The sequence below is a fragment of the Syngnathoides biaculeatus genome, chromosome 23 (assembly GCF_019802595.1).
Source record: "Syngnathoides biaculeatus isolate LvHL_M chromosome 23, ASM1980259v1, whole genome shotgun sequence".
Classification (NCBI taxonomy): Eukaryota; Metazoa; Chordata; class Actinopteri; order Syngnathiformes; family Syngnathidae; genus Syngnathoides; species Syngnathoides biaculeatus.
In genome coordinates, this window is record NC_084662.1 from 17,333,421 (window position 1) to 17,354,603 (window position 21,183).

General features: G+C 42.8%; 1 protein-coding gene across 1 annotated transcript in view; it reads right to left on the reverse strand.

The window, feature by feature from the left end:
• Positions 1 to 21,183, reverse strand: part of ryr3 (ryanodine receptor 3) — a 96,627-nt gene that overhangs the window by 25,960 nt on the left and 49,484 nt on the right. The window contains exons 28-55 of the mRNA XM_061812966.1: positions 20,858 to 21,066; positions 20,527 to 20,690; positions 20,328 to 20,376; positions 20,050 to 20,210; positions 19,717 to 19,879; positions 19,151 to 19,237; positions 16,712 to 16,938; positions 15,611 to 15,823; positions 14,932 to 15,532; positions 14,285 to 14,485; positions 11,048 to 11,150; positions 10,828 to 10,962; positions 8,467 to 8,740; positions 8,270 to 8,384; positions 8,025 to 8,157; positions 6,991 to 7,094; positions 6,216 to 6,351; positions 5,811 to 5,994; positions 5,400 to 5,502; positions 5,186 to 5,306; positions 4,256 to 4,425; positions 3,920 to 4,140; positions 2,147 to 2,237; positions 1,735 to 1,875; positions 1,274 to 1,437; positions 1,021 to 1,099; positions 845 to 934; positions 598 to 741 (exon numbers count right to left, since the gene is read on the reverse strand). Coding sequence (XP_061668950.1) covers positions 598 to 741; positions 845 to 934; positions 1,021 to 1,099; positions 1,274 to 1,437; positions 1,735 to 1,875; positions 2,147 to 2,237; positions 3,920 to 4,140; positions 4,256 to 4,425; positions 5,186 to 5,306; positions 5,400 to 5,502; positions 5,811 to 5,994; positions 6,216 to 6,351; positions 6,991 to 7,094; positions 8,025 to 8,157; positions 8,270 to 8,384; positions 8,467 to 8,740; positions 10,828 to 10,962; positions 11,048 to 11,150; positions 14,285 to 14,485; positions 14,932 to 15,532; positions 15,611 to 15,823; positions 16,712 to 16,938; positions 19,151 to 19,237; positions 19,717 to 19,879; positions 20,050 to 20,210; positions 20,328 to 20,376; positions 20,527 to 20,690; positions 20,858 to 21,066 — 4,583 coding nt within the window. The remainder of the gene's footprint in view (positions 1 to 597; positions 742 to 844; positions 935 to 1,020; positions 1,100 to 1,273; positions 1,438 to 1,734; positions 1,876 to 2,146; positions 2,238 to 3,919; positions 4,141 to 4,255; positions 4,426 to 5,185; positions 5,307 to 5,399; positions 5,503 to 5,810; positions 5,995 to 6,215; positions 6,352 to 6,990; positions 7,095 to 8,024; positions 8,158 to 8,269; positions 8,385 to 8,466; positions 8,741 to 10,827; positions 10,963 to 11,047; positions 11,151 to 14,284; positions 14,486 to 14,931; positions 15,533 to 15,610; positions 15,824 to 16,711; positions 16,939 to 19,150; positions 19,238 to 19,716; positions 19,880 to 20,049; positions 20,211 to 20,327; positions 20,377 to 20,526; positions 20,691 to 20,857; positions 21,067 to 21,183) is intronic.

The following is a 21,183-nucleotide window of genomic DNA, read 5'->3' on the forward strand; positions in this document are numbered from 1 at the left end:
AGTATGTCATAAAAGGATAAGCTGTACAAAAAAGATGGATGTGCTGATGGACTGAAGGATTGCCGATTAGTTTCCATTATCGACCAGGGAAGGTTAAATGGGAGAATCTCTCCAAATGTTCTGAACTCATGTTTCCATGACTACTATATATAACTAACTCTGTCCTCTGCATAGCTATGATAGTCAAAATTAAAGTTCTGAAGAATTTCACCCAAAGGTACCAGATAGAGGCTGAACAGAAGGGGTCTAAGAATTGACCCTTGAGGGACCCCCATATGTCAGTGTCGTTCAATGAGATTGAACACTTCCAATGGTTACAAAATAACTCCTTCTCACCAGAGAGAACCTTAACCATTTAAGGACTGTTAGTCCTACCCACATTTCCACCTTGTTCAGTGGTGTACTAAAAGATGCACTGAGACGAAAAATGGGATTACGTTTAATATATTTCCCCATTTGTAATTGTTTATGACAACAACTGGGACTGCTGGATTCCCATGTATGTATTCTCTTTGGCATACAATTGAAGTGAGAAAATGTGCGATGTGTTGGACAGAATGAACATAAACTTAATGTCATAATTTAGCATGACTTTACCTCTGTCTCGAAACTCTTTTGTTGTTTGTCATTCTCACGCTGTTGAAACATGGCTTCTCCCTCCTTGGTCCTCTCAATGTTCCAGTCCATCGCCAACATGCTCTTCAACGACTCCCTCACCGGCCATCGGTATGTTTCTTTCTCCTAACATAAAAAAAAAAAAAAATGCTCGCATTTATTTCTGTACTGCATGAAAAAAGTGCCAATCTCTGTTTTAATGCTCCTTCTAGTTTTAGTGTGGGCTTACCTTTTCGCTCAGAGATTTGTAAGGCTTTAGCAGGGGATGCTTTTTGGCATGCTCCTCCATACTTTCTCCATATTTCCACCCTGCTGATACCTGGACGAGCGTGACATTGTACAATACAAGACAGGTTCTCTCAACTGTGTCTTTGATGTCTCGGTTTCACATCTGTTGTGACAAACCTTCTCTGCAGACCACTTGTCATGGGAATGCTCTGCGTATTTATTGGCAATGTACTCAAGCTTTTCAGGTAGGGAGATACTGCAAGGAGAGTGTGTTTAAGTGTATAATATTTATAGGACTAAATTGCCACACTATGTAAATATTTTGGCTGTAAACATTCTGGTCACTGAATACCTTTATTATTTAACACACTGCTTTTAATGGTTATTTTTATGATATCTTTTATTATCCTGCAGTTTCTTCTACACTTACTTGGCGGTGTTTATAGGTTTGGGGTCAAAGTTTCCCTCTCCATCAATCGACGCGTGGTTCTCCAGAGTTGCACCTAAACTGGCATCAACAAAGTCGGGTGGAAGGGCTCCGGCAATGGCGCAAAGGCAGCAGTTGGCCATTTTGAACAGTTCGGCATCATATTTCTACCAAAAGAGAAAGACATGCGGGACATTGACAAGTCTACTTAGCAATTGGATGAATGACTTGAGCGGTGAACGCCGGTGAAAAAAGGTTGGCCTGTCACGGAGTTATAAATGATTCATGTGTTTTAGCGCCATTGCTCACTCCTGCATCAATGAGCTTTCGCTTCACCTGCTCTAATCTCTAAGAATAAACTTGGGTGCGGGAAATTCACGATATGGAAGCAACAAACACAGCACGGTTGTTAGACAATGAGTAAATAATTTCAATCTAAAAGAAAAAGATACATTTATTTGTACCTTCTGAGACAGTGAGTCAAAAATACCCCAGAAGAGTTTCTTGGTGAGAAGGAGCTCCTCCTCTGAGGCTGTGCCAAAGCTGTTCATCCCAGATGGAAGACAATAGTACTTCCAGTTCTGCTCATAGTGGTTGATCAGAAGCTACAGATCAAACAATACAGCAAAATGCTTTAAAACCTGCAATCCACACAGTCATGTACATATTTGAATTAGGATTAAAGTTTTACACATTACCAGTGCATAAGCACTGTTATCGATACTTTGGTTCTGAACACATTTTCCTTCCTGGATAAAGAAAACTTTTGTGCACTGATGTGACCTGATTTTGAAGCTTTCAGTGGAATCGGCATATACTGATTATTTCAGAGTATCAAGAAGAAGTAGGTGGGCCAAAAAGAGTGCACCATCTTACCCGTAGAGGTATGTTGCAGTATTCCGTGAGCATGGGAACGTCAAACACCAAACGTCTGAGCAGCTGCTGCATCATGGAGGGACGCAGATGCCTGTCATTTGATGTTATTATGTTACTTATTGTTGTTGGAGTTTTCAGTGGCACATCACTGCATTGCTGTATCAAGTATTTTGCCCTTCTATCGCAGCACATCTTAGCTCAACACGTGGGAAAATGTACGAGAGTTGTTGCTGCAAGCATCAACATATGCGTACACGTTTTCAGCTTGTACTATCAAAGTGGACACTTATGAAACCGTTTGTGTGTGTTTACTCGTGGTTTTTTCACTATTTGCACCTGGGCTCAGTTCTTATTGCCCACAAATAGCAGGGCGTCACTGTACTAATTTCTCAAAGCATGAAAAGGCTTGACCAACGTCCCCACTAGATGGAGCAACTAATCCTAATACAGTACAGTACAGTACAGTACGAGTAGTACCTTCTTCCACTTAGTATTAAAAACCATGTGGAAATCCAGAAAATGCCCATTAGAGTTGAGTCTACGACAATTTGTTTGTAATTTTCTGTGGCTCATTTGATTGTGTGGGGCAGGGTTGTCACAACTGCCCCCGACCCCACAAAGTAAGCATCCAAGAAAAAAAATTGAAGGATTTGAGTACCACTTTATTTTTACTGCTTCCTTAATCTATTTAGAATGGTAAAAACCGATATATCAGTGTCGGTAAAGGTATGAAAAGCTAGAAATAGAATTATTGCAAAAACATTTTCTTTTGCCGCTCATCCTCACAAGGGTTGCAGGGAGTGCTGGAGCCTATCCCAGCTGTCAACGGGCAGGAGGCAGGGTAGACCCTGAACTGGTTGCCAGCCAATCGTAGGGTACATCGAGACAAACAGCCGCACTCACAATCAGACCTAGGGGCAATTTAGAGTGTCCAATTAATGTTGCATGTTTATGGGATGTGGGAGGAAACTGGAGGGCTGGGAAAAACCCATGCAGGCATGGGGAAAACATGGAAACTCCTCACAGGCGGGGCCGGGTTTGAACCCGGGTCCTCAGAACTGTGAGGCCAACACTTTACCAGCTGATCCAGCGTGCCGCCTTGTCCTGTACTATTCTAACATATTTTTCAACCAACGGGCAGGAGGTGGGTTAGATCCTGAACTGGTTGCCAGCCAATCGCAGGGCACATAGAAACAAACAACCAATCGCACTCACAATCAGACCGAGGGGCAATTTAGAGTGTCCAATTAATGTTGCATGTTTTTGGGATGTGGGAGGAAACTGGAGTGCCTGGAGAAAACCCACGCAGGCACGGGGAGAACATGCAAACTCCACACAGGCGGGGGTGGGATCGAACCCGGGTCCTCAGAACTGTGAAGCTAATGCTTTACCAGCTGCTCCAGCGTGCCACCTATTGCAAAATCAGCTCAGGGATAAAACTACAGAGGATTTCGGGGTGTCCAGTGACCCTGTAGCCCAACCACAGAAGATGTGACCTTCTACTGCATGGCATTGGAATCACACATCCATATTTTGAACCAAAACAAAAGCAAACTGTACTAAGAGAACACAGAACAGAAATTGAAGAAAACAAATGTGATCCCAAGGCTCATCTTACCAAATGATGTGTAATTAGTAAAAAACTATGGTCTTGCCTCGCAACCCAGTGCAGGCCGCTTAAAAAGTGACGGCAGACTTCAAAAGGGACCGTAGTCTTTGTAGCCCCCGTGTAGAATCAAACACCTCTCGCATGTTTATCCTCGGCAGACTTACTTGCAAATAGCCAGAAGGCACTCCTGAATAACATCTCTCTGCGCTTTGGTGAGGGAGCGACCTTTGGAGAGGCGGTAGATGGTTTGAAGCGTGGCGTCGATCAGCTGGGCGTGGTGCTCGGTGCTGGCAAACAAGGCAGCGCAGCGGGTCAGCAGAGGGAGCAGAGCCGAGCCGATGTACCTGTTCATGGCCAACGCCGTCTCCGTGGTACTCAGCACTTCCTGTGAGACAGACAATGAATACTCGGACTCGTGTACATGTAACATGTATTGTGATGGAATTAATGAAGACAGTGATGCATGACTACACTCCTCCTCATTTTTGGTCCCTATTTACCGTGTCTAAAGAGGCAGCAGTTTGGAGGTCGGGCAGGAAGCCGACCTCCAACAGCTGGAGGAGGAAGCTCTGGTCCTCAATACCGTACACTCTGTCCAGGAAGAGCACCATGGGGGCCTTGTGATCCGGACAGAAACAGGCTGCCATATTGGGTTCTGTCACTTCGCCATCTGTAGGTTGAGCACATGGTTAGTTAATGGCGGACCTCTGTGAACACTTTGTCAATGTGTATTTTGTGTGATGAAACCTGGAAGCAGAACATAAAAAATGGCAAGTTACAACATAACATTCACATGAATTCTTGAGTCCAGAACTGAAACTATGTGTTTGAGAGACATGGAAGATATCAAATTCAGACCAGTACATGGTTGGTTTTGGGGGCAGGGGTTTTTGTTGAATGCAGCTCTCAATAACGTCACTCTTGGAATGTAAATTTAAAGGCACATCTGCAAACATGTCTATAGCAAATGTTTGTAGTATTAATTAAAGACTTTGAGACTGCCCCAGAGCAGATGTTCACCGCTCCACGTACAGACTGCAAATAAATGGCACTTAGGTGAAGCCCCCACTGGCTAATTTAACTTATCCAAATGTGACACATCACAATTCGTCAAAATTCAGAATGGTTAGCTCACCGTCCTGTTTTCAGAAATGGGCAGCTAACGAAGGATTTCATGTATGGTTTTTGCTGGTACTCCAGAGACCCAACTATTTGTAGCACTTTTACACTTCTGTAAAAATTGTACCCTTTAAAACCAATATTAAAAAAAAAATACAAATGCACAGTCCTTGACAGCCATAATATAGCTCACCATGATCCAAATTCTGCTTGCACAATACCTAGTGGATCCAGCAGCTGAGTTCCCCGGATGATTTAGAATAACTGAGACTGGGTGAATTTTGAAGTAATACATAATTATCTAGACTCACCTTTGCTAACCGCAGGCTTTGTGAGGGGGATGCTGATGACGCCAACCAGGTCTGTGGTCGGAACCAGGGAGCGTAGAATGGCTCGAATACGCAACGCTTCACCTTTACCTGCGTTGATGAGCTGTCAAGAGACATAAAAACCTTCAGGTGAGGAAATCTCCATGTGATTGGGTCTAATAATCTTTATTTTATTTTTTTTTTATTTTAGCCTCACGTGCATCTCTGGGGCACAGCGACCTAGCAGGTCAATGAGGGCCGAGTAGAAAGACATGATAGCGTTGCCCATGTGGATTATTTCTTCCTCTTCCTCACCCGACCTAAAATACAGATACATACAATACCTATTGGAAACTTATAACATGGGAATCCGAAATCCACTGAGAGTTTTTGAAACGAAAATCTGGCACAACACAATCTCTTTATAGGCCATATAATGCACGCTTTCAGTATGATGGACTCCAGATATAAGTAAATTTATTATTGATTTTATTGTGCTCTGCCAGAGTCCAAAAGAAAAGCAGAATGTTGTGTCAGAACCCATGCGAGTCACACTACAGGTGCAATTGAATTTAACAAATGAGCCATCGTAAAATCACGATTTTAGAAAAAGAAATTGGACTGGCACCCGGTCGTGATGCCAGCAGAGGGTTTGGGCAGGTCGAGGGCAGGATCCTCAGAGATCTTAATGGCCTCCTTCATGGCTGCCAGCAGACCCTGGCCCCCCTCTCCCCTCAGAGCGGGGCCGAAACACTCGGGGCGTCGGATCAGCAGCTTCACCACCACGTTGGCATTTTCCTCGACGCTCTCACCTTGGACGTGCAAATATTTACTGAATCATGATGAACGTTGAGTTTGATAACGTCTAACAGAACAAGCTAGTCGTGAAAATGTTCTTTCATAATGGTCACTCTGCAAAAGTATAAAACCGACTTCCAAAGGTTTGTTTTTCCTGTAACGTGTCACAATGAATGCCATTTATTGTCATTACATGATTATACAACGAAATTGGATGCTTGATTATTTCACTTACCGTTGCAGAAGACCGCAAACCTCAGGAAGGACAGGTAACGCTCCGCTTCTATAGGATTCCATCCCAGGTCTGGGTAACCCTTGGCAACCAGCATGGCACAACTCTGAAGACCACATCCTGCAAGGTATGTCACCACCTACACACACACACACACACACACAATTTCACTCCAGGGTACTTTAATCGTGCACTCTGTCAGTGACTGTTAGTTTGATGGATTTGCTGAGTAAGCGTTGTCTCGCGGTACAAAGTCATTCTTAATTTTGTTCCCTCTGAGAAGGCGTAGATGCCATCGGGCCTCTATTTGCTGACTAAGAATTTACTTTCCATGGTGATGCATAGGCCTGGTTGTGTGTCTCATTATAATCTGACAGGAAAACACAGGATATGTGGACATTGCACAATTTCTTTTGTCACGTCAAAGACAATTTATAGCAACCGCGTGAGATTCCGAGTTAGCTATCAACTCTCCACTACAGTATTGCAAACAACCAATTGGCAGATGATTATTTTTGATATAACATACTTCAATGGTGGTGGCATGATAAAAGAAACAAATGTTAATGGTGAATTCTGAACTTCACTCACCAACCATGTCGTTGTGTCATAAATGATCAATAGTTTAAAAATTTCACAATAATACCTCTGACAGTCCCAAATATACATCTTTGTAAAGGGAAAATATTTGTATTTGTACTCAATGTTGTGGCAGGTCTATCTACTTTTCGCCGATAAAACACTGTTCTGATTTTCTCGTTTGTAAGCAAAAACTCACCTTTTCTAGATCAGGTTCCTCCAGGGCCAGAGCCAGGCCATTATTGTCCATCACTGATGATGCAGCAACATCCAGTGGAGTGGATCCTCGCATTGCTTCAGAGGCTACAAAAACACAAGTGCGCGTGCACACACACACACACACACACACACACACACACACACACACGCACACACACTAAATAATTTCGTTTAATTTAAACAGAGGGGGGAAAAAAACTGAGAAAACATTCCTGCCACTTTGATTAAAAAGCTAGAAGCAGAAGAAATCAGCAGTACTGTGACTCATCACTCCTGCCCCCCTACCTTAAATAACCTCCTGAGTTTGCAGACTTCTTCTCTGTTGTTATCCAGTTTGTATCAGTGGCAACACTTCAAGATAATCATTTGTATTATGGATTATTATTTAATCAAACAGCCAATAAAAGGGATTTCCAACACCTCTGACGGCTGTGGGGTTTTTCTAGGATGTCACAACTGTTGGCCACAATGGGCATTGTTTTCTTAGCTGTAAATAATAATTTCAAAATGTAGAGCAGGCGTGTCACACATACAGTCTGGGGGCCAATACTGGCCCACAAATGGCTACAATCCGGCCCATGGGATGAATTTGAGTGTGGAAAAAATACACAAGACTTTGTGTTGGTAGGGACTAAAGATAAATTTGACAATTTTCATGTTGCAAATGGATGGGTAAATTCATTTAATTTTAAAGTGCAATACTATATTTTTCAGTTCCAAATACCTGTAACTTAAAAAATTTGTGTCTCAAAATACACTCTGTTATTATGAACACATGTAAATGACAAACTGAAACCACTATTTGTCAGGAGGTCTGAGGCACACTTATAATCTTGTACAAGAAACACTTATTTACTGGAATATGCGAGCAACCCAGAGTAAATGGAGGAAATCCACACAAGCAACTTTCCAAAGTGCTAACCACTTGTCCAGCAGGCTTGTTTATTTTATTTTATTTTTTTTTTTCCAGACGGTCATAAAAAAAAACTAATGTACCCATCTGTCGCTACCTACCCAGCCCGACGCTGCTGTTCTCCAGCAGGTAGCTTAGGTGGTCAAACATGGCTTTCTGGTTCTGGCGACTAATACGACAGAAGTAGCACAAAAAGCGACAACAGCTTGCAACCATCTTGGGGAAGGCAATTTCCTGTGGAGGAAGAAAAGAGCCAATGTTAGGGCTACAAGAACAATCTGGAAGGTGCCCTAGACACAACAGTATATTTTAAAGGGAGTAAACTTTTAGCTGAGCAAGAACCCACCTGTGACTTGTCTCCTCCCAGCACATTGACCATGACCTGCATTACGGTCTCGTGCATGCCCAAGACTCTCATGAGGTTTGGATGCTGGTAGAAAACCTTATTGTTCATGATGTCCCTAAATACGCAGGGCAGATGATTTTGTGAAAGTCAGTTCATTTTGTCCACACCGCATACTGGGTCAGCAAACATCATCCTACCCCAGTCCATCAATCATGAGCCTTTCCTCTTCCATGCCCATGCGGACGGACAGCAGAGACCTGATCTGACCCAAGGAGGCCAGCAGGTTAATAGCATCCTGCACGGATGCAGCGCTGATGGAGTAGGATTTCTTCATGGCACGAAGCAGCTCCCCGATGCCGTCGTACTGCCTCCTTAGCAGGCTGAACATTACTCGGACCAGCTCGGGATCTTGCATGTGGGTCTCCTGGGCCCAGCTGGTTATGGTCTGGGAGATCAGCTCCTTTAAATTGGCTGGGGAGAGCAAGTTAGGGAGAACAACATTTATTATCAAAATAATCTTGGTTTATGTGGTCACACGCCCAAGATTTACCAGGATCTGAAATGCACAGAAGTGACATTTACCGTATTTTCCGCACTATAAGGCGCACATAAAAGCCTTTAATTTTCTCAAAAGCCGACGGTGGGCCTTATAGTCCGGTGCGCCTTATATGGATCAATATTGAGTCTTTAGTGCAGCTCCAGCTAATGGATGCATAATGTAACCCCAGCCTCTACTGTAGCGTCTATTCTATGCGCCTTATATTGTGGTGTGCCTTATAGTGCGGAAAATACGGTAATTGTTTACCTTCTTCTTCTTTTCCTTTCGGCTTGTCCCGTTAGGGGTCGCCACAGCGTGTCATCTTTTGCCATCTTAGCCTATCTTCTGCATCTTCCTCTCTAACCCCAACTGCCCTCATGTCTTCCCTCACCACATCCATAAACCTTCTCTTTGGTCTTCCTCTCGCTCTTTTGCCTGGGAGCTCCATCCTCAGCATCCTTCTACCAATAAACTCACTCTCTCGCCTCTGGACATGTCCAAACCATCGAAGTCTGCTCTCTCGAACTTTGTCTCCAAAACATATAGCTTTGGCTGTCCCTCTAATGAGCTAATTTCTAATCCTATCCAACCTGGTCACTCCGAGCGAGAACCTCAACATCTTCATTTCTGCCACCTCCAGTTCAGATTCCTGTTGTTTCTTCAGTGCCACTGTCTCTAATCCGTACATCATGGCCGGCCTCACCACTGTTTTGTAAACTTTTCCCTTCATCCTAGCAGGCACTCTTCTGTCACATAACACACCAGACACCTTTCGCCAGCTGTTCCAACCTGCTTGGACCCGTTTCTTCACTTCCTGACCACACTCTCCATTGCTCTGTATTGTTGACCCCAAGTATTTGAAGTCGTCCACCCTCGCTATCTCTTCTCCCTGTAGCCTCACTCTTCCCCCTCTACTTTTCTCATTCACGCACATATATTCTGTTTTACTTCGGCTAATCTTCATTCCTCTCTTTTCCAGTGCTTGTCTCCATCTTTCTAATAGTTCCTCCGCATGCTCCCTGCTTTCAAATCTGTCAGTTACCAATAAGTGAAAAAACACAATACTGATCAGCTGTTTCAGTTCCACTCACAAAACAATGTGTGTAGCACTCATTCTTGTTTAAATTCAAAGACTTTTACCTGCTTTTACACTTATTATAATTGTTATTTTTACTCTTTACTCATCCATTTTCTAGCCTATTTTGAGCAAATAGCGTAGTACACCCTGAATTGGTCACCAGTCAATGCAGGTCATGAAATAAACCATTATCCCTGATGGGAAACTCTTAACCCTCTCTGGACCAAATAAAAATTTGTAGAGAGAAAAATCTGATACTTTCAGAAAATGATACTCTGGATTTAAAATTGTCAATTATATTAAACCTGTTGCAAAATTGCAACCCCTGCCCGGAAAGGGTTAACTTAGTCAAGTCTAATCCATAGTTTTGTAATGTGGTAGGAATCCGCAGAAAAAAACCACAGGGTGAACACGCAAAACGAGGGCTGGAGCCAAGATTCGAACCCAGGATCTGTCAACTGTGGGGTAAATCCAAGGTTCTCCCTTCTCGAAAGACAATGGTGAGTCAATCATAGAAAAAAAATGCTGTCACCGAGAGATGAATCGGCAATGATCATACTGTGCTTTGATTGATGTGCCATTAAAAGTCTGATATGAGACCATTGAGATTAACACTTCAGTATGATCATAACCAAATTTAGAAACATGAAACAAGGTCATTGAGTCATTTTGAATCATCTTCTTTCCACCTTTGAAACTTTCAATCATTAACAGCAGACGTGGGAGTCTGGCATTAAAATTTATACAAGAGTGTCTTACACAGGATGTCCATTAGTCTTCTTTTAACCAGAACAGTACAAAGAAATTGCTCTCAGCAGAGGAATAAATACTGGAACTGTCTGGCAACATCTACCCTTTAATATCTGCTTAGACATTGTCCGTCTAAATATAGCTGTCGGGATCCATCTGCCACACTTGAGTTTAAAGTAAAGAATGACTCACTGGGGGAAGCCTGCTCATTCTCTTCAGGTTCTTCCTCAGTCTTCTGAGGCGGACCCTTGATCTTGTACAGCAAGGCCAGGAGACGTCCTTTAATCGACGTGTCCTGCTCTTCCTCGTCCTCCTCCACTGGGATCCCTGCAAGAAGAAACACATTTTAGCTGATTCCACAAGCGTGTACAGACCCCATGAGCTGTCACCAGTCTGTGTGAGTGGGACTCACCGCAGTGCAGCTGCAGTTCTTCATGGAAGCCATTCAGTTCTTCCTGCAGGTCTTGAGGACAGGGGCAGTCATCGCTCGTAGAGAAGTTCAACAGGATGTTGATCTATCCAGGAAACAGAAAAAGTAGCTAAAAAAGCTATGCAGGACAGTGAGCTGCTCCACAACTACAAAATGGCTTATGATTAAATCAAACAATGTGCAATCATTTTATTTTTAAAGAATAGTACAGTGCCGTATTTTCACGACCATAAGGCGCACTGTATTAAAAGGTGCAGTCTCAGATGCGGGTGCAATGCCAGTACTTAACACACTTACAAGGTGCACCATATTATTACGCGCAGGTAGGGTGGTGCTCGCGAGATAGTGAGGCGCAACTGCACCTTTATTTTTGTAAGCAGAAGAACAAGCTTACACTTTTTACCCCCCACTACGAGTGGTGGAAGCGAGTCATGAGTCAACACACCATGTTCACCCACAGTTTCACACCAAACCAAAATCTTTACACCACAGCAAACAAAACGGCACAACCAGCAGACAACAAAACAATGAGCGAAGAAATAATTGACTCAAAACATGCACTTCAAACATTATTTACATATACGTTTAGCACCGGAAAGAATGTAACTATATAGCAACATAAGCTTAAAGCATACAGGAACATCCATGCACGAGATTTAAAAAGGTACCGGATAGGAAACAGAGTACAGTGGTACGTACATTACAGACATATTTAATAGTGTAAATCGTGAGTTCAGTTGTACTTTAAGTATTTAACTATGTAGCTATACAGTATAGCTGTATCGAGATATGAGCCGAAAGCATAAGGTAGCATGTATGGATGCTTTTTAAATACTTCAATAAAGTACAACCAAGTTCACTGTCTACAATGTTAAATACTTCATTAAAGTACCGGTATATGTCATTGCCAGGGTGAGCCTTGACCACTTAATTCACAGGGTTACAATATTGGTGTCCCAGTTAAGACACTTTGCCTCAGCTAGAATTGCCGCTCATGTAATAAAGAGTTGTGTTCGGTGCTTATTGCATATGAAAATTATTGGACAATGTTTATTATTTTCATGAAATGCCATAGTGACTCAAATGTTGAAAAAAAATTTTGGCTTGATTAAGTAAAACCCCTCATAGTGGCTGCTAAATGAAATATTCTATTGTACTGACTAACAGATTGCACATACTGATGGCAACAAGTGTAAATGTGTTGCAGTTTGTTGTGTTTAAAAAAGAATTTTGCAGTTTAGTTAGCTATGGTGGTTTTCACCATGTGAAATTTGGGAGAGCATCGCCATCACAAAATGAAATTTGAAATGATGGATGAGTTACTGCAAATAAAATCTAATCTAATATTGGAGAAAGCCAGCACCCAAACAAAAGCGATATTGTTTCATGTAATCTCCCTCAATGTGTGGGAATTGGATCTATCTGCCCGTTCCGCATAACAGTGGATTTAAAACTTGCATCCAAAAAAGGTCAGCACCAATAGTCACAGTTTGCTGGAAAAAAAAATTCAGAAAAGAAAATGTAGAATTCAAAAGCATTTTGTCAGAGTTGATTTGGCATGACTCCTTCTTGTGACTGTCTCCAAGTCAGTCCAGAGATCATTCTGAAACTCGAAAATTCCATGCCTAATTTTTGTTCCTGGCATTTTAAAGATGTTCACACAAGGGTTAGAAAGACTAGTTCGCCCCATTGCCCAAGTCTCCTCTTTTCCACAATCACCACAGTCAGCTAAGTTGCTACTAGTTTTTGCAACCATTAACCTTTAAAAAAATTAGGACCCTAAGTGTCCATTTGGGTTCTTCCTTGGCCTGTACATCACCTCTTTAAAAAAAAAAAACAAAAAAAAATGTTTGTCGATTTGTAATTTTTTTTTTTCCCATAAACCTGCTAATACTAAATATCCTACTCATTTACTATCTGTCATGCCGACGTTAAAACACCAAAGTCAGGGGTGGTTACAGAATTTTGCATGGTTCTGTGTATCGTAGGGATTAGGGATGCCTAAAATGATACAATCGACTATTAAAAGAAAAAAACCTATATATATATATATTAGTCGATTATCATTTTAGGGATCCCTAATCCCTATATATATATATATATATATACACACATACACAATACATGGCATTAAAAAAAAAATTTAACAAAATATATATATAAAGCCAGCTGTCAACCAGAACCGATTTATATACAGTAGTACAGCCGTCAGGGCTGGACTAATTGGCAAGGTTTTGGAACTTCAGAGGAAGTGCAACCCTGTGACCGTGATCTTTGGGCCACAACAGCACCCCGAGGACTACCAAATGCTCAGAATAATGAGGTGGTTTTCTTCTTGTGTCGATGTCTCTCTCAGCGAGAAAGATGCTTGTTAAATGTGGATCAGTTATTGGGAACTAAGATCTGAGCCTTTAGCACACTAACAGTCAGCTACAGTTATAATCCACAAAGGTGACTAAATACTGATCATTTCAATGGCTGAAACAAGCTATTATAAAACATTGCAAAACAATTTCCAAACAGACAAAAGGAAAATTGATAAGGGAGTGAAAATAGTGTATGATCAAAGGCCTTTGCATCGTCAAAATGTATGTTACATGCTGACAAATGAAGAAAAGGAAAGGGAACCAGGGATTAAATATAAACTGGTTTCATCAATTTCCTTAAACCTGTTTTACAGTGACCATTTGGTTTATTAAATGTCCAACACATTGCGATCCAGGTTCTAGTTAACCTTGAAAAGGACTTCTACACAATTCTAAGGATATAGAATGGTAAAATCAAAAGTGGTTTTGACATGTTTTTCATTTATTGTACTCACTATAATCCCTCAATTGCTTTGGTTCCAAAACCCAGTACCGAATGAAGAGCTGCTTCACAGGGAATTTAGATAACTTTCATGGTTCTTAATTAAGTGATCAAGAGTTAAGTGTTTACAATTTCTGTGTTGTTGTGTACTTTTAAGTTGAGAGGTGCTTTAATTAAAATACGTAGCACTTCTGATTTATGCTGTGAATTTAACCATTGGGGACTGAAAGCAGTTTACCCTTTCACCAGTCCAGAATTCTTAGTCAGCTCATAAAATTTCATTTAGTCTGACATTCCCAAGATATTTCATTTGGAATACAAATGAACTCTTGGAATAAGCAGACTCCAAACAAGCAGTGACGAATCTTCTGCGTTTGGCATTCACATTTATATAAATGACATTCTTGTTACCTGCTCTTGAGGAGGTGAGCGGAACTCTTTGGTCTTCTTGGCCGTGACGGCGGCGGACATGTTGAGTGCCAGCATGAGCTCGTTGTAGCGGAACTTCTGGTTGTACTGCAGCTTGGAAACAAAGTTGTCGGAGAACGAGACGATGGCCTCGATGCGGTGCTTCAGTTCGCAGTCACAGAAATAATGCAGTAACTCGCACATCTGCAAAGTAAGAAAGGAAGGAAGTCATTTAGGAACTGGAATTGCACTGAGCAGAAATCAAATTTCCGAAAAGGCTGAACAATAACAAATGTCCATCCAACCGTTATAAAATGGGATGGATTTTCAACAGTTGGATTTGTCTTTACAGTTGCTATGTATAATTTGCATGCTCTCCCCATACTTACATGAGTTAAGGTGAGCTAACAAAATATAAATGAAGAGTTTGTTTTCAAAACGAGACATAGGCATTTTTTTTTTTCCAGATTTACGAAACTCGAGCCAAAATTATCCAGATCCGAATGGATAATTTTGGCGCGAGTTTCGTAAATCTGAAAAAAATGCCTATGTCTCGTTTTGAAATCAAACTCTTCAAATGTTAGGGTGATTGAAGATGCTAAATGGTAAAAAATGGCACTGATGCGCATTTGCACCATCACTTTTCTCACCTGCCGTTTGACAGACTCAGGCAAAGACTTCTCCAGAAGACCACGGACCACTACCTTGCTCTCCTTCCTGTCCTCTTCCCCCGCCTCCGTAGCCTTCTCTTCACTCTTGCTCCCCTCCTCTTTCCCGCTGGGAAGAGCCACTTCGTCCACCTTCGCCTCCTCACCCTCCCCGAACACATTGGGATCGATCAGGAGGAGAATCAGTCTCACCTCCTCGCTGTTTAAGACACCCATGATCAACAGTGTTCCAATCAGCTTGAGGATGGGGACAAACTGGTACTCCACACTCCCGCCCACTGGATCTCTTATGTGGATGCCGCCACCCTGCACGGCCTCGGTAAGCATACTGATGGCCTTCTCTTTTAGGATGCCCAGGGGTATTTGGGGACTGTGGAGATACTGCTGGCGCTTGGTGCTGATGATACAGGTGGGGGAGAAGTTGACCCTTGGCTTCAGGGACGTGCTTAAGCTTACGCCGGGTAGAGAGTGCTTTTTTGACTCATCGGGGAACAGCTTGATTGAGCGCGTCTCATCTGTCACGGGGATGATAAACTCATTGTTCATCATTAGGCGAGCCTCTTTCGCCGTTTCAAGATGGATGCTAGAAGCGAGAATAATAATCAGTGGTCCCGTTCAGCAATTAGACAGGACTGCACATTCGGCTCATCAGCTAACAAACCTGATGAGGACATTATAAAAGCCTTCCCTCAGCATGCCAGAGAGATACTGATTGTCGATTGTATAAAGGAGCTGCGATTGGTCCAAGTGGCTGCATAGGGCGTGAGCAACACGAGTGTTACCAAGGGCACAGAGGGCACCGTACAGCTTGAGTGTATGATAATGGAACTTCCTTAAGTCTTCATGTTCTGATAACTCCAAAATATCCAAACACCTGAAAGAAGCAGATGAAAAAAGAAGAGGGTCTCAAGCAGCATCCCACAAAAATTGCTGCATCAGAGCCATAACAGATCTTCTGCCAATCGAAGCGGCTCCTCTAATTTCCTTTAAATGTGCCGCATTGGCAGTCTCCCGTGGAGCTGTCTCTTTGCAGAAGAGGACGTTGTGTAATTGCAGCAATCTATTGATTGTCACCGCTCTTGGCCTGTGTGGCTACAGACAATTTGATTGAGTACCCTGATTGAATGCAGTATGAGATGATCACATATTTATGAATGGAATACGTTCCCCCACACATCCAAGGAGCATGCATATCTGTCTCTGCTTGTGCTCCAATCAAATTCACCTAAATCACATTGAACTCTTGAGACTTAGACATGATCTCAGGTGTACGTGTAAAGACTGACTTTGTGCAACCAAATTGTCCCTGTGCCGAGCACATGCCAAAAGACACTCGGTTGTGCCTCAACGCACAGCGGGACGTACCCAGAACACATCACCAGGTAGGTGGCTAGGAGGCAGATGTCAATGCCATGCCATCTGACTCCTTTTTAAGGCAGAGGAGCAGCAGTTCTACTGACTCCTTCCTGAATTCTCATCCTATCCTATCTATAAAGAAAAGCCCGAAGGAAACTAATTTGTATCAGTCATTATTCACAGCTTGTGACTATTGGTGCAGGTAGGAAGTTAGAGAAATGGATAAACCAAGAGCTTTGCCTTGAAGCTCAGTTCTTTCTTCACAAGGACAGACGGACGATCCTCAACTGCAGACACTGCACTGATCTGTCTGTCGGTCACCTGCTCAGCTTCCCTCCCGCGTGAACAGAACCCCAAGTTATTTGATCTTTCAGTTTCAGTTTTTAAACATTTGATTTCACTTCACCTATTTTCCTCAGGTATATGCACAGCCATCATCTGCAGCGGTTCCGAGCACTGGACCACCCAGCCGTGTCGCTCGCTGACTCGAGCGGTCTCCACACCGAGGAAGGTGTTTGGCATACGGCTCCACAGGACTGCTACAATGGTCTGCACGTCCAGTCGTGGTGGGCACTGAGGCACCGGGTTCTTGTGCTCGCTCTTAAATATCGCAGAAGAGATTGGCATAGCATCCTGGGAATAAGAGGCAGGAGGGAAAGGATATAAAGGTAATGTAATCACGAGACTCAAGTCAGTATCTAAAAGGATTAACTCAAATGTGCTGAGCTTTATCTTTGTCTTTCCATGTGATGTCACCACAGAGGAGGAGCAGTAATTACAAAGCTAAAAAAGTGTAATGAATGCGGAAGAACAGGATGCTGTCAAGACAGGAGAAGTCAGCTTTTATGTTTTCTGGTTACTCAGTGCAATATTTCGAAAGCGACAGCATGTCATCAATAATAATTAAAGCCCCACTGCATTTATGTATGTCACAGGTCAGCTGTGGAGTTTATGTGAATCTTCCAAGTAAAAGCAATAATATCCCTCTAAGTTTATTAGTGAATATATCATTTTTGCTAGTCTAGTGTTTTTTTTTTTTAAAACGTTTATCTTCTTCTTCTTCTTTACCTTTCGGCTTGTCCCGATTAGGGGTCGCCACAGCGTATCATCTTTTTCCATCTAAGCCTATCTCGTGCATCCTCCTTTCTTACACCCACTGTCCTCATGTCCTCCCTCACAACATCCATCAACCTTTTCTTTGGTCTTCCTCTCGCTCTTTTGCCTGGCACCTCCATCCACAGTACCCTTCTCCCAATACCTTTGGACATGTCCAAACCATCGAAGTCTGCTCTCTCGAACCTTGTCTCTAAAACATTCAACTTTGGGTGTCCCTCTAATGAGCTCATTTCTAATCCTATCCAACCTGTTCACTCTGAGCAAGAATATCAACATCTTCATTTCTGCCACCTCCATTTCTGCTTCCTGTTGTTTCTTCAGTTCCACAGTCTCCATTCCGTACATCATGGCAGGCCTCACCGCTGTTTTATAAACTTTGCCCTTCATCCACTCTTCTGTCACATAGAACACCAGACACCTTCCGCCAGCTGTTCCGCCCCGCTTGGACCCATTTCTTCACTTCCTTACCACACTCTCCATTGCGCTGTATTAATGACCCCAAGTATTTGAAGTTGTCCACCCTTTCTACCTCTTCTCCTTGGAGCCTCACTCTTCCCCCACCACCCCTCTCATTCACGCACATATATTCTGTTTGACTTCGGCTAATCTTCATTCCTCTCCTTTCCAGTGTGTGCCTCTATTTTTCTAATTGTTCCTCCACCTGCTCCCTGCTTTCACTGCAGATCACAATATCATCTGTGAACATCATGGTCCAAGGGGAATCCAGTCTAACCTCATCTGTCAGCCTATCCATTACTAGCGCAAACAGGAAGGGGCTCAGAGCGGATCCCTGTCCCACGTCCACCTTAAATTCTTCTGACACACCGACGGCACATCTCACCGCTGTTCTGCTGTCCTCAGACATGTCCTGTACTATCCATCCATCCATCCATCCATCCATCCATCCATCCATCCATCCATCCATCCATCCATTTTCTTTGCCGCTTATCCTCACGAGGCTCGCAGGGAGTGCTGGAGCCTATCCCAGCTGTCAACGGGCAGGAGGCAGGGTACACCCTGAACTGGTTGCCAGCCAATCGCAGGGCACAGAGAGACAAACAGCCACACTCACAAACACACCTAGGGGCATTTTAGAGTGTCCAATTAATGTTGCATGTTTGTGGGATGTGGGAGGAAACTGGAGGGCTGGGAAAAACCCATGCAGGCATGGGGAAAACATGGAAACTCCTCACAGGCGGGGCCGGGTTTGAACCTGGGTCCTCAGAACTGTGAGGCCAACACTTTACCAGCTGATCTAGCGTGCCGCCTTGTCCTGTACTGTTCTAACATATTTTTCCACCACATCGGACTTCCGCATGCAGTACTGCCGTTCCTCTCTTGGTACTCTGTCATAGGCTTTCTCTAGATCCACAAAGACACAATGTAGCTATTTCTGACCTTCTCTGTACTTTTTTTAAACCTTTATAATGGTTAAAAATGTTTACAAGTCAATTTGCAATGTTAAGCAAGATTTTTAATGTTTTGTCTTCCCATTTCCATTGGTTAATTTCATTTTACACTTGTCATTTTAAAATTACCTTTAGCATTACTAGTGGTTTTTATAAAGTTGTCCATTGAATGGACACGCATTTTTCCCTCTGGGATCCCCCCCCCTGGGATCCCACCCCCCCGTCCCAAATCTTAATAAATTTGTCCAATTTGGAATTCCAGTGTACATAAGTATAATTTATCATAGTCTATGAAAGCTTATTTACGGTGGAATACAAACCTTCGTCTTGACAAATTCAAATTGAAAGAGGTTTGGACTGGTGGGCTGTACAAACACAGCAGGGAACAGCTTGGTATTTGGCTCCACCTGCAAACAAGAACTCCGGTCAGCTCATTTGGCGGCTCATGCAGTACAACACTTTTCATCATTTCCAAAAAAGACTTTCCACTTTCAACATAGGCAGTGGAACCTTTTCCAGTTCGTGTGGTTAACATCAATAAAGGCACGTTTCAGCATGTTTAAAAAGCCAAGGTGCGCCCAGAGTTATTGTGCAGATGTGTTTTCAATAGAAAAGACGGTGGAATAGAGAAAGGTCACACTTGTGCGGGAGTAATTTACTGCGGTGAAAACTTTTCCTTTAAGGAAGACAAATTGCTTGAATGTTTGTGGAATACAAAAGGAGTCCAGGGTTTATTGTTATGGCCCTGAGTGTTATTAAACATTATAACCAGTGTTATTACAGTATATATTTCATCATAAATATAGAGTGCTTATCAAACTGTTAATATAATCTAAATAAAATTGATAATTACAATTTTATTTTGTCACGCTGTAGTCCTATTTACCTGATATGTGGTAGACAGCTGATTGCCATTGGCAGTGAAAGAGACGAAGCCGGTTGCCAAGTCCATCAGGCAGCCAATCTCCACGTCAGAGCTGGAGCGGCCGGAGGAAGAAGGTCCGACTGCGTCCGCTCCGCTCACCATGTAGCAGTTACTTCTCTGGATACTGATGTCGATAGTAAGAAAAATAAAAAAAGAGTTGCTGAGAGGGGGGAGAGAGCCATGGTTTGTCTGCATTACAGAGTGAGAATGGATAAAATGTTTCATTCAGATCAAGAATTCCCTGAGTGAGTCCATGACCCCAACCATCATTCAAGATACAAGGAGGGGACTTACCTTTCATGGACCCGACCCCTTTCATCTCCCAAGGTGACAGTGACTCTTCTCGTCTTGTTGACTTTGAAGTTCTTGGAACAGTAATGATAGTCCGGCGTGACCCAGCCCACCCACACAGACGCAGGATCCTGCCCGGCAAACACTCGTACCGAGTGGTAGTACTGCCAAGAGCACATGGCAGGGAAAAAAAATACATTTGGCAACCATTATCAGTAGTCATATTAGGTTAAGTTTGATTAAAAATAAAAAATAAAAAAATACTGTATAGTTTAATTTACAGTTGTGATGCTCCCGTAGTACATAGCGCCGTCTTCCCTTGGAGGATGGCTGCAGAGAACAAATTATTTATGCCAGCGGAGCGGATCATTACAAATTTAACCAAAGTGATCACATCTATCAGTCTGACGTTGCCACAGGAAAAATGAAGACCGAAAAAAAATGGCAATTTGCTCTTCAGAAAAAAAAAAAATGTCTGACCTGAGTTTAAACGATTCCTCGAGCAGCATGTCTGCAGAAAAGACTTCAACAGGCATACTCAGTCGGCAGTAGATCATTTCATTGTTGCTGTTCTGGGTGCCAAATGTCTTGTGGGTGACCTTAAGGCAGGGGGGGCTGTCCACTGTCCCGTCAATCCTCGTCACCTGACCATATATATATTTTCTTGGTCATCTTTATTTTCATAAACGTAAAAACATAAACTCCAGTTGCTGGAAATGCAATGCCTTAATGTGATAATATAGTACATCAGTATCTTTATCCATATACTACAAGTAAGGCCAAGATTTATTTATTTTTTTCCAGAAATTACCTCAATATCCCTGTGATCCTGTGGTACATTGACGAAAGTGGGAAGGCGTTTGCTAAACCACATGGTGATGTCTCGGTTCATGTTGACAGCGAAGGGCTCAAAGCCCTCCTGGAGGCCACACATGGTGTAGTATTTAAAGGTGCTGGCATCCTTCCCAAGGTTCATGCGGCCTGTCTGAGATGTGCCCACGCTACACACCGGGATAAAACCTGTGGGGGGGGGGATTTGTTTATGGGTTCGTCAATAAGAAGCAGCCATTTGTGTAACTTATCCAACAAACATCTGTTTATTACTGTAGTACTGTTATGCATGTGTTATGTTATATA